Source organism: Heterodontus francisci, chromosome 29, assembly GCF_036365525.1.
Source record: "Heterodontus francisci isolate sHetFra1 chromosome 29, sHetFra1.hap1, whole genome shotgun sequence".
NCBI lineage: Eukaryota > Metazoa > Chordata > Chondrichthyes > Heterodontiformes > Heterodontidae > Heterodontus > Heterodontus francisci.
In genome coordinates this window covers 43,198,081-43,211,297 of record NC_090399.1, presented here as the reverse complement: position 1 = coordinate 43,211,297, position 13,217 = coordinate 43,198,081, and the positions used below count along the sequence as shown (strand labels likewise).

Sequence of the window (13,217 nt, the reverse complement as noted above, 5' to 3'; positions counted from 1 at the left end):
GTAACATTCCCTCCTGCCTCTGCGTCAGAAGGTGCAGGGTTTGAATCCCACTCCAGACTGTCCCAGCTTTTTTTTTAGAGATACAGCCTGAAACAGGCCCTTCGGCCCACCAAGTCTGTGCCGACCATCAACCACCCATTTATACTAATCCTACACTAATCCCATATTCCTACCACATCCCCACCAGTCTCTATATTTCCCTACCACCTACCTATCCTAGGGGTAATTTATAATGGCCAATTTACCTATCAACCAGCAAGTCTTTGGCATGTGGGAGGAAACTGGAGCACCCGGAGGAAACCCACGCATACACAGTGAGAACTTGCAAACTCCACACAGGCAGTACCCGGAATTGAACCCGGGTCGCTGGAGCTGTGAGGCTGCGGTGCTAACCACTGCACCACTGTGCCGCCCTTGTGGAAACTAGAGCTTCACCTCTGAATTCTGTATTGACATCCAACGGGATTCTCATTTGCGGTGGCCGTGGATGCCCCATAATACTCTCTCAGCTGTATAGGACTAAATACAACTGGAAATGGTCATGTGGGGAGTATTCATGTCACAGCCTGTCAGATTGTGATCAGCATGAGAATCCTTTCTGTCCTTGACACTGCTCTCCAAGGTCAGGCACACATACAGAAATGGCAACCTGTTCTTTAGTTCCTGATTTAGCCCCTGCTTCAGTCGGCCCTTTACAACAAGCCTGTGTCCTCAACTGTGGGACCCTCCATCCAGTGCGATCTTGCCTCCCTTCCTCTATCATAGGCTTTACAAGGTCAGAGGGTTCTCGACGTGGGATACTGCTCCTCTATGTGGACAGGTTGTTCTAGATGTGGATACTGCTCCTCTATGTGGACAGGTTGTTCCAAATGTGGATACTGCTCCACTATCTGGACAGGTTGTTCTAAATGTGGATACTGCTCCTCTATGTGGACAGGTTGTTCTAGATGTGGATACTGCTCCTCTATGCGGACAAGTTGTTCTAGATGTGGATACTGCTCCTCTATGTGGACAGGTTGTTCTAGATGTGGATACTGCTCCTCTATGCGGACAGGTTGTTCTAAATGTGGATACTGCTCCTCTATGTGGACAGGTTGTTCCAGATGTGGATACTGCTCCTCTATGTGGACAGGTTGTTCTAGATGTGGATACTGCTCCTCTATGCGGACAAGTTGTTCTAGATGTGGATACTGCTCCTCTATGTGGACAGGTTGTTCTAGATGTGGATACTGCTCCTCTATGTGGACAGGTTGTTCTAGATGTGGATACTGCTCCTCTATGTGGACAGGTTGTTCTAGATGTGGATACTGCTCCTCTATGCGGACAAGTTGTTCTAGATGTGGATATTGCTCCTCTATGTGGACAGGTTGTTCTAAATGTGGATACTGCTCCACTATCTGGACAGGTTGTTCTAGATGTGGATACTGCTCCTCTATGTGGACAGGTTGTTCTAAATGTGGATACTGCTCCTCTATGTGGACAGGTTGTTCCAAATGTGGATACTGCTCCACTATCTGGACAGGTTGTTCTAGATGTGGATACTGCTCCTCTATGTGGACAGGTTGTTCTAGATGTGGATACTGCTCCTCTATGTGGACAGGTTGTTCTAAATGTGGATACTGCTCCTCTATGTGGACAGGTTGTTCCAAATGTGGATACTGCTCCACTATCTGGACAGGTTGTTCTAGATGTGGATACTGCTCCTCTATGTGGACAGGTTGTTCCAAATGTGGATACTGCTCCACTATCTGGACAGGTTGTTCTAAATGTGGATACTGCTCCTCTATGTGGACAGGTTGTTCCAAATGTGGATACTGCTCCACTATCTGGACAGGTTGTTCTAAATGTGGATACTGCTCCTCTATGCGGGCAAGTTGTTCTAGATGTGGATACTGCTCCTCTATGTGGACAGGTTGTTCTAAATGTGGATACTGCTCCTCTATGTGGACAGGTTGTTCTAGATGTGGATACTGCTCCTCTATGTGGACAGGTTGTTCTAAATGTGGATACTGCTCCTATATGTGGACAGGTTGTTCTAGATGTGGATACTGCTCCTATATCTGGACAGGTTGTTCTAGATGTGGATACTGCTCCTCTATGTGGACAGGTTGTTCTAGATGTGGATACTGCTCCTCTATGTGGACAGGTTGTTCTAAATGTGGATACTGCTCCTCTATGTGGACAGGTTGTTCTAGATGTGGATACTGCTCCTATGTCTGGACAGGCTGTTCTAGATGTGGATACTGCTCCTCTATGTGGACAGGTTGTTCTAGATGTGGATACTGCTCCTCTATGTGGACAGGTTGTTCTAAATGTGGATACTGCTCCTCTATGTGGACAGGTTGTTCTAGATGTGGATACTGCTCCTCTATGTGGACAGGTTGTTCTAGATGTGGATATTGCTCCTCTATGTGGACAGGCTGTTCTAGATGTGGATACTGCTCCTCTATGTGGACAGGTTGTTCTAAATGTGGATATTGCTCCTCTATGTGGACAGGCTGTTCTAGATGTGGATACTGCTCCTCTATGTGGACAGGTTGTTCTAGATGTGGATATTGCTCCTCTATGTGGACAGGTTGTTCTAGATGTGGATACTGCTCCTCTATGTGGACAGGCTGTTCTAGATGTGGATACTGCTCCTCTATGTGGACAGGTTGTTCTAAATGTGGATATTGCTCCTCTATGTGGACAGGCTGTTCTAGATGTGGATACTGCTCCTCTATGTGGACAGGTTGTTCTAGATGTGGATACTGCTCCTCTATGTGGACAGGTTGTTCTAAATGTGGATACTGCTCCTCTATGCGGACAAGTTGTTCTAGATGTGGATACTGCTCCTCTATGTGGACAGGTTGTTCTAGATGTGGATACTGCTCCTCTATGTGGACAGGTTGTTCTAGATGTGGATACTGCTCCTCTATGTGAACAGGTTGTTCTAGATGTGGATACTGCTCCTCTATGTGGACAGGTTGTTCTAGATGTGGATATTGCTCCTCTATGTGGACAGGTTGTTCTAGATGTGGATACTGCTCCTCTATGTGGACAGGTTGTTCTAGATGTGGATACTGCTCCTCTATGTGGACAGGTTGTTCTAAATGTGGATACTGCTCCTCTATGTGGACAGGTTGTTCTAGATGTGGATACTGCTCCACTATCTGGACAGGTTGTTCTAAATGTGGATACTGCTCCTCTATGCGGACAAGTTGTTCTAGATGTGGATACTGCTCCTCTATGTGGACAGGTTGTTCTAAATGTGGATATTGCTCCTCTATGTGGACAGGTTGTTCTAGATGTGGATACTGCTCCTCTCTGTGGACAGGTTGTTCTAAATGTGGATACTGCTCCTCTATGTGGACAGGTTGTTCTAGATGTGGATATTGCTCCTCTATGTGGACAGGTTGTTCTAGATGTGGATACTGCTCCTCTATGTGGACAGGTTGTTCTAGATGTGGATACTGCTCCTCTCTGTGGACAGGTTGTTCTAAATGTGGATACTGCTTCTCTATGTGGACAGGTTGTTCTAGATGTGGATATTGCTCCTCTATGTGGACAGGTTGTTCTAGATGTGGATACTGCTCCTCTATGTGGACAGGTTGTTCTAGATGTGGATACTGCTCCTCTATGTGGACAGGTTGTTCTAGATGTGGATATTGCTCCTCTATGTGGACAGGTTGTTCTAGATGTGGATACTGCTCCTCTATGTGGACAGGTTGTTCTAGATGTGGTTACTGCTCCTCTATGCGGACAAGTTGTTCTAGATGTGGATACTGCTCCTCTATGTGGACAGGTTGTTCTAAATGTGGATACTGCTCCTCTATGCGGACAAGTTGTTCTAGATGTGGATACTGCTCCTCTATGTGGACAGGTTGTTCTAGATGTGGTTACTGCTCCTCTATGCGGACAAGTTGTTCTAGATGTGGATACTGCTCCTCTATGTGGACAGGTTGTTCTAAATGTGGATACTGCTCCTCTATGCGGACAAGTTGTTCTAGATGTGGATACTGCTCCTCTATGTGGACAGGTTGTTCTGAATGTGGATGCTGCTCCTCTATGTGGACAGGTTGTTCTAAATGTGGATACTGCTCCTCTATGTGGACAGGTTGTTCTAGATGTGGATACTGCTCCTCTATGTGGACAGGTTGTTCTAGATGTGGATACTGCTCCTCTATGCGGACAAGTTCTTCTGATGTGGATACTGCTCCTCTATGTGGACAGGTTGTTCTAGATGTGGATACTGCTCCTCTATCTGGACAGGTTGTTCTAGATGTGGATACTGCTCCTCTATCTGGACAGGTTGTTCTAGAGGTGGATACTGCTCCTCTATGTGGACAGGTTGTTCTGAATGTGGATACTGCTCCTCTATGTGGACAGGTTGTTCTGAATGTGGATGCTGCTCCTCTATGTGGACAGGTTGTTCTAAATGTGGATACTGCTCCTCTATGTGGACAGGTTGTTCTAGATGTGGATACTGCTCCTCTATGTGGACAGGTTGTTCTAGATGAGGATACTGCTCCTCTATGTGGACAGGTTGTTCTAGATGTGGATACTGCTCCTCTATGTGGACAGGTTGTTCTAGATGTGGATACTGCTCCTCTATGCGGACAAGTTGTTCTAGATGTGGATACTGCTCCTCTATGTGGACAGGTTGTTCTAGATGTGGATACTGCTCCTCTATGTGGACAGGTTGTTCCAAATGTGGATACTGCTCCACTATCTGGACAGGTTGTTCTAGATGTGGATACTGCTCCTCTATGTGGACAGGTTGTTCTAAATGTGGATACTGCTCCTCTATGTGGACAGGTTGTTCCAAATGTGGATACTGCTCCACTATCTGGACAGGTTGTTCTAGATGTGGATACTGCTCCTCTATGTGGACAGGTTGTTCCAAATGTGGATACTGCTCCACTATCTGGACAGGTTGTTCTAGATGTGGATACTGCTCCTCTTTGTGGACAGGTTGTTCTAAATGTGGATACTGCTCCTCTATGTGGACAGGTTGTTCCAAATGTGGATACTGCTCCACTATCTGGACAGGTTGTTCTAGATGTGGATACTGCTCCTCTATGTGGACAGGTTGTTCTAAATGTGGATACTGCTCCTCTATGTGGACAGGTTGTTCCAAATGTGGATACTGCTCCACTATCTGGACAGGTTGTTCTAAATGTGGATACTGCTCCTCTATGCGGGCAAGTTGTTCTAGATGTGGATACTGCTCCTCTATGTGGACAGGTTGTTCTAAATGTGGATACTGCTCCTCTATGTGGACAGGTTGTTCTAGATGTGGATACTGCTCCTCTATGTGGACAGGTTGTTCTAAATGTGGATTCTGCTCCTATATGTGGACAGGTTGTTCTAGATGTGGATACTGCTCCTATATCTGGACAGGTTGTTCTAGATGTGGATACTGCTCCTCTATGTGGACAGGTTGTTCTAGAAGTGGATACTGCTCCTCTATGTGGACAGGTTGTTCTAAATGTGGATACTGCTCCTCTATGTGGACAGGTTGTTCTAGATGTGGATACTGCTCCTATGTCTGGACAGGCTGTTCTAGATGTGGATACTGCTCCTCTATGTGGACAGGTTGTTCTAAATGTGGATACTGCTCCTCTATGTGGACAGGTTGTTCTAAATGTGGATACTGCTCCTCTATGTGGACAGGTTGTTCTAGATGTGGATATTGCTCCTCTATGTGGACAGGCTGTTCTAGATGTGGATACTGCTCCTCTATGTTGACAGGTTGTTCTAAATGTGGATACTGCTCCTCTATGTGGACAGGTTGTTCTAAATGTGGATATTGCTCCTCTATGTGGACAGGTTGTTCTAGATGTGGATATTGCTCCTCTATGTGGACAGGTTGTTCTAGATGTGGATACTGCTCCTCTATCTGGACAGGTTGTTCTAAATGTGGATACTGCTCCTCTATGTGGACAGGTTGTTCTAGATGTGGATACTGCTCCTCTATCTGGACAGGTTGTTCTAAATGTGGATACTGCTCCTCTATGCGGACAAGTTGTTCTAGATGTGGATACTGCTCCTCTATGTGGACAGGTTGTTCTAAATGTGGATATTGCTCCTCTATGTGGACAGGTTGTTCTAGATGTGGATACTGCTCCTCTCTGTGGACAGGTTGTTCTAAATGTGGATACTGCTCCTCTATGTGGACAGGTTGTTCTAGATGTGGATATTGCTCCTCTATGTGGACAGGTTGTTCTAGATGTGGATACTGCTCCTCTATGTGGACAGGTTGTTCTAGATGTGGATACTGCTCCTCTCTGTGGACAGGTTGTTCTAAATGTGGATACTGCTCCTCTATGTGGACAGGTTGTTCTAGATGTGGATATTGCTCCTCTATGTGGACAGGTTGTTCTAGATGTGGATACTGCTCCTCTATGTGGACAGGTTGTTCTAGATGTGGTTACTGCTCCTCTATGCGGACAAGTTGTTCTAGATGTGGATACTGCTCCTCTATGTGGACAGGTTGTTCTAAATGTGGATACTGCTCCTCTATGCGGACAAGTTGTTCTAGATGTGGATACTGCTCCTCTATGTGGACAGGTTGTTCTAGATGTGGATACTGCTCCTCTATGTGGACAGGTTGTTCTGAATGTGGATGCTGCTCCTCTATGTGGACAGGTTGTTCTAAATGTGGATACTGCTCCTCTATGTGGACAGGTTGTTCTAGATGTGGATACTGCTCCTCTATGTGGACAGGTTGTTCTAGATGTGGATACTGCTCCTCTATGCGGACAAGTTGTTCTAGATGTGGATACTGCTCCTCTATGTGGACAGGTTGTTCTAGATGTGGATACTGCTCCTCTATCTGGACAGGTTGTTCTAGATGTGGATACTGCTCCTCTATCTGGACAGGTTGTTCTAGAGGTGGATACTGCTCCTCTATGTGGACAGGTTGTTCTGAATGTGGATACTGCTCCTCTATGTGGACAGGTTGTTCTGAATGTGGATGCTGCTCCTCTATGTGGACAGGTTGTTCTAAATGTGGATACTGCTCCTCTATGTGGACAGGTTGTTCTAGATGTGGATACTGCTCCTCTATGTGGACAGGTTGTTCTAGATGTGGATACTGCTCCTCTATGTGGACAGGTTGTTCTAGATGTGGATACTGCTCCTCTATGTGGACAGGTTGTTCTAGATGTGGATACTACTCCTCTATGTGGACAGGTTGTTCTAGATGTGGATACTGCTCCTCTATGTGGACAGGTTGTTCTAGATGTGGATACTGCTCCTCTATGTGGACAGGTTGTTCCAAATGTGGATACTGCTCCTCTATCTGGACAGGGTGTTCTAGATGTGGATACTGCTCCTCTATGTGGACAGGTTGTTCTAAATGTGGATACTGCTCCTCTATGTGGACAGGTTGTTCTAAATGTGGATACTGCTCCTATATCTGGACAGGTTGTTCTAGATGTGGATACTGCTCCTCTATTTGGACAGGTTGTTCTAGATGTGGATGCTGCTCCTCTATGTGGACAGGTTGTTCTAAATGTGGATACTGCTCCTCTATGTGGACAGGTTGTTCTAGATGTGGATACTGCTCCTCTATGTGGACAGGTTGTTCAAGATGTGGATACTGCTCCTCTATGTGGACAGGTTGTTCTAGATGTGGATACTGCTCCTATGTCTGGACAGGCTGTTCTAGATGTGGATACTGCTCCTCTATGTGGACAGGTTGTTCTAGATGTGGATACTGCTCCACTATCTGGACAGGTTGTTCTAAATGTGGATACTGCTCCTCTATGTGGACAGGTTGTTCTAGATGTGGATACTGCTCCTCTATGTGGACAGGTTGTTCAAGATGTGGATACTGCTCCTCTATGTGGACAGGTTGTTCTAGATGTGGATACTGCTCCTATGTCTGGACAGGCTGTTCTAGATGTGGCTACTGCTCCTCTATGTGGACAGGTTGTTCTAAATGTGGATACTGCTCCTCTATCTGGACAGGTTGTTCTAGATGTGGATACTGCTCCACTATCTGGACAGGTTGTTCTAAATGTGGATACTGCTCCTCTATGTGGACAGGTTGTTCTGAATGTGGATACTGCTCCTCTATCTGGACAGGTTGTTCTAAATGTGGATACTGCTCCTCTATGTGGACAGGTTGTTCTGAATGTGGATACTGCTCCTCTATGTGGACAGGTTGTTCTAGATGTGGATACTGCTCCTCTATGTGGACAGGTTGTTCTAAATGTGGATACTGCTCCTCTATGTGGACAGGTTGTTCTAAATGTGGATACTGCTCCTCTATGTGGACAGGTTGTTCTAAATGTGGATACTGCTCCTCTATGTGGACAGGTTGTTCTGAATGTGGATACTGCTCCTCTATGTGGACAGGTTGTTCTAGATGTGGATACTGCTCCTCTATGTGGACAGGTTGTTCTAAATGTGGATACTGCTCCTCTATGTGGACAGGTTGTTCTAAATGTGGATACTGCTCCTCTATGTGGACAGGTTGTTCTAAATGTGGATACTGCTCCTCTATGTGGACAGGTTGTTCTAGATGTGGATACTGCTCCTCTATGTGGACAGGTTGTTCTAGATGAGGATACTGCTCCTCTATGTGGACAGGTTGTTCTAGATGTGGATACTGCTCCTCTATGTGGACAGGTTGTTCTAGATGTGGATACTGCTCCTCTATGCGGACAAGTTGTTCTAGATGTGGATACTGCTCCTCTATGTGGACAGGTTGTTCCAAATGTGGATACTGCTCCACTATCTGGACAGGTTGTTCTAGATGTGGATACTGCTCCTCTATGTGGACAGGTTGTTCTAAATGTGGATACTGCTCCTCTATGTGGACAGGTTGTTCCAAATGTGGATACTGCTCCACTATCTGGACAGGTTGTTCTAGATGTGGATACTGCTCCTCTATGTGGACAGGTTGTTCTAAATGTGGATACTGCTCCTCTATGTGGACAGTTTGTTCCAAATGTGGATACTGCTCCACTATCTGGACAGGTTGTTCTAGATGTGGATACTGCTCCTCTATGCGGGCAAGTTGTTCTAGATGTGGATACTGCTCCTCTATGTGGACAGGTTGTTCTAAATGTGGATACTGCTCCTCTATGTGGACAGGTTGTTCTAGATGTGGATACTGCTCCTCTATGTGGACAGGTTGTTCTAAATGTGGATACTGCTCCTATATGTGGACAGGTTGTTCTAGATGTGGATACTGCTCCTATATCTGGACAGGTTGTTCTAGATGTGGATACTGCTCCTCTATGTGGACAGGTTGTTCTAGAAGTGGATACTGCTCCTCTATGTGGACAGGTTGTTCTAAATGTGGATACTGCTCCTCTATGTGGACAGGTTGTTCTAGATGTGGATACTGCTCCTATGTCTGGACAGGCTGTTCTAGATGTGGATACTGCTCCTCTATGTGGACAGGTTGTTCTAGATGTGGATACTGCTCCTCTATGTGGACAGGTTGTTCTAGATGTGGATACTGCTCCTCTATGTGGACAGGTTGTTCTAGATGTGGATACTGCTCCTCTATGTGGACAGGTTGTTCTAGATGTGGATACTGCTCCTCTATGTGGACAGGTTGTTCTAGAGGTGGATACTGCTCCTCTATGTGGACAGGTTGTTCTAGAGGTGGATACTGCTCCTCTATCTGGACAGGTTGTTCTAGATGTGGATACTGCTCCTCTATGTTGACAGGTTGTTCTAAATGTGGATACTGCTCCTATATCTGGACAGGTTGTTCTAAATGTGGATACTGCTCCTCTATGTGGACAGGTTGTTCTAAATGTGGATACTGCTCCTCTATGTGGACAGGTTGTTCTAGAGGTGGATACTGCTCCTCTATGTGGACAGGTAGTTCCAGATGTGGATACTGATCCTCTATCTGGGCAGGTTGTTCTAGATGTGGATACTGCTCCACTATCTGGGCAGGTTGTTCCAGATGTGGATACTGCTCCTCTATCTGGGCAGGTTGTTCCACATGTGGATACTGCTCCTCTATGTGGACAGGTTGTTCTAGATGCGGATACTGCTCCTCTATGTGGACAGGTTGTTCCAGATGTGGATACTGCTCCTCTATGTGGACAGGTTGTTCCAGATGTGGATACTGCTCCTCTATGTGGACAGGTTGTTCCAGATGTGGATACTGCTCCTCTATGTGGACAGGTTGTTCCAGATGTGGATACTGCTCCTCTATGTGGACAGGTTGTTCCAGATGTGGATACTGCTCCTCTATGTGGACAGGTTGTTCCAGATGTGGATACTGCTCCTCTATGTGGACAGGTTGTTCCAGATGTGGATACTGCTCCTCTATGTGGACAGGTTGTTCCAGATGTGGATACTGCTCCTCTATCTGGACAGGCTGCTCTAGCACATCTCACCTGTGGACAGGATACAAGTCTAGTCTGATAGGTTATAGTTCTCTCATCTCTTTTCACTAACCCGTCTCTCCATCAGAATCTCATCTCCTTTCACTCCATCCTATCAACGCTATTATGACCATTGCTTTCCTGCTTGTTCTCCCTGAGATCCTAATTTCTCATCCTGTGCGCTTTTCCATCTCTGTGTGTCCTTGTGTTTCTCTGTTTTAGCACACTCTCTCCCAGGGCCTCAACACCCTGGATTTCCTCCCTCTCCCTCAATCTCCCCTTCCCTCTCAATCTGCTCCGGCTTGGCCAAATCTGGGCATTGTCTAGTGACAGGCTTGGGGTTTATTTAATCCATAACTCCTCTTGAGCTTGGCAGAGTCCTGCAGTGTAGACCTCAGGCTTTTGCCTTGCAGCTCAGAGCCTGTGCAGTTGAGAAGTGCGCCCGCAGTGCCGGGGAAACGAAGGGGCAGATATTACTCTTTTGGTCCCATTGTTAACCTGTTTAAAATTGACCCCCCAACAATGCATGCTCCTCTCAAGAAGGATGGAGTTGGGCCCCTAAAACCGGACTGATTGGTTGTTGTCATTCTTAGACTTGTGTTTCTTGTCCTTTTTTAGGGTCAAGATGGTGCCAAAGGTGAAAGGGGAGAAGATGGCGAGCAAGGACAAGCTGTAAGTGGGGATGGAGGGAGTGCTCTGATCCTGCAGTGTTTTGGGTGGCTCTTCAGATTAACTGACTCCTTTTTCTCCCTTTCCTTATCATGCAGGGGTCGCCAGGTCCGACCGGGGAAGTGGGCCCACCGGGCCCACCAGGAAAGAGGGTAAGCAAAGATTTCCGGTAGTGTGACCCTGAGAGAAACCTACAGCCTGAGAAGGTTTACTCAGGGTGTCCCTGCAACACAGAGCAGGGAGGCCCCTGGCTTGTGCCCTGCTCGGAGATCATCTGGAGCCCAGAAGCCATGTGTGGACCAAATTGGAAGTTCATAACTAAATCTGGGAGCTGTATGAGGTTTATATCTCAGTGTTGGAGCTGTGTGAGTGTGGTGGAATGGGTCGTGTAAATGCGTTCTTTGGATATTGACTGAGAGGCTGTGGTGTGTTGGGGTTAATTTACCATGATTGGGTTGCATGTTGACCACAAAGGGCTTTCTGTGGTTTCCAATGTCATCTCCCTGTCCTTCCCTCCACCCTGCTGGTTGTCTGTCTTTCCACGTCCACCTTCTGGTCTAACATCCGGTTTTGTGTCTCACCTTTTCTCCCAGGGTCCGGCCGGAGCTCGTGGTCCAGAGGGCCGAGAGGGGGAGAAAGGAAGCAAGGTAACGGATTCTGACAGTCCACCCTGTTATCATTGTTCTGGGTTCAGTGATGAGCGTCTGCCTGTGTCGGTAAAGAGATGGGGACAGGGAAGGTGATGGAACTGAGATGGGTGGCACCATGGGGTCTGCCTCTCCCTTGTGTGCGCAGTTTGTAAGTGCTCGGTGTACCGTCGGGAAGAGGCCCACAGGCGTTCTCGGGAGCAGAGGGAGACGAGCTGGTGCCCACATTGCTTGGGGCAGGGTCCACTCTGGACGTCAGACTTTATTAAAGACGTAAAATCATCTTTAAATTCTGGACGTTTCTGAGCTGCAGCCTGTACCTGACACGGGCATTCCCAATCTTCTACGTTCCTTGATCGAACAATAATGAAACTGCCCTCGGGCTGCATCAATTTTGACATTTACGCTACCTGGGCTTTGGGGGATGGACATGCTTAAAACAGGCCCCATTTCAGCAGCGGAATGCTGCAGAGTGCACTATAAAAGTCCTGATATAAAACGATCACTCTATCCGGAGCAATGCCACGGGGGAATCCAGCAGTAAGTCAGATAGATCAGCGAGGTTGAAGCCTGGAGGTGGCGATGTATGATGGCAGGGGACAACAAGTCGGTGAGACGGCCCTCTCGCAGCTCCTTTAGGGTTTGTTGTGACGCTCAGAGTCGGTGGGGGAGGGGGTGGCAAGTGAAGATTGCCAGAGGCTCCTGGAACCCCTAGTCCTGAAGCCCGCACAGGGGTCACTGGCTCTCGAAGCGGAGGAGGGGCAAACACCGGTTGGGGCTGGTGGGGAGGGGAAGGGGAAAGGAGCGAGGAAGAGATTTTCTGTCCAATCCAGTAGGTGACGTCCCAGGGAGGGCCCAGTGGCAGTGGGACCCGATAACTGCCAAGATTCCGTGTGCTAATGGCTCATTCACTTTTATTTCAGGGTGGACCCGGAGCAAATGGGCCTCCTGGGAAGACTGGTCCCATCGGCCCGCAGGGTACCCCGGGGAAACGGGGTACCGAGGGTCTCCGTGGTATTCCAGGTGCTGTGGTGAGTCCGGTTGTTTTGTTGGCAGAGCGGGAGATTGTAGACACAGGTCGTCATGCCTGTACAGTTTTAATGGGAAGCTACCCAGGCCTCTTCAAAGGTGTCCTCTGGGTCATAAATGACTTGGACGATTTTACCATTGGAACCGTGAGGAACCATTTGGGTTTTGTGCCAGGATGAGAGTAAGAGAGATGAAGAGTCTTGTCCCTTTCATAGCTCAAGGACCCCAGGTTATTTTTCATCTCATTAGCAATTATTCCAGTGCAGCGGTTCAGCTCATGAGGATTGGTGAATCAGACAGCTCTGAAGGAGGCCATTTGGCCCTTCATGCCTGTGCTGGCTCGTGGAAAGACCTATCCGTTTAGTACCACTCCTCCGCTTGTCCCCACAAATTTTTCCACTTCAAGTATTTATCCAGTTCCGTTGTTTCAGGCAGTGCTGTGCTAAGTATGACAACTCGCTGAATTAAAACAAAAACTCCTCATCTCCCCCTTCAGCTAACTATCTAAAATCTGTGTCCTCCAGTTACT

General features: G+C 47.2%; 1 protein-coding gene across 1 annotated transcript in view; it reads left to right on the top strand.

Annotated features, from left to right (window-relative positions):
• The window catches only part of LOC137345808 (collagen alpha-2(XI) chain-like), a 730,020-nt gene that overhangs the window by 683,166 nt on the left and 33,637 nt on the right, over positions 1 to 13,217 (top strand). Inside the window, exons 55-58 of the mRNA XM_068009057.1 lie at positions 10,962 to 11,015; positions 11,111 to 11,164; positions 11,606 to 11,659; positions 12,583 to 12,690. Of these exons, the coding sequence (XP_067865158.1) occupies positions 10,962 to 11,015; positions 11,111 to 11,164; positions 11,606 to 11,659; positions 12,583 to 12,690 (270 nt within the window). The remainder of the gene's footprint in view (positions 1 to 10,961; positions 11,016 to 11,110; positions 11,165 to 11,605; positions 11,660 to 12,582; positions 12,691 to 13,217) is intronic.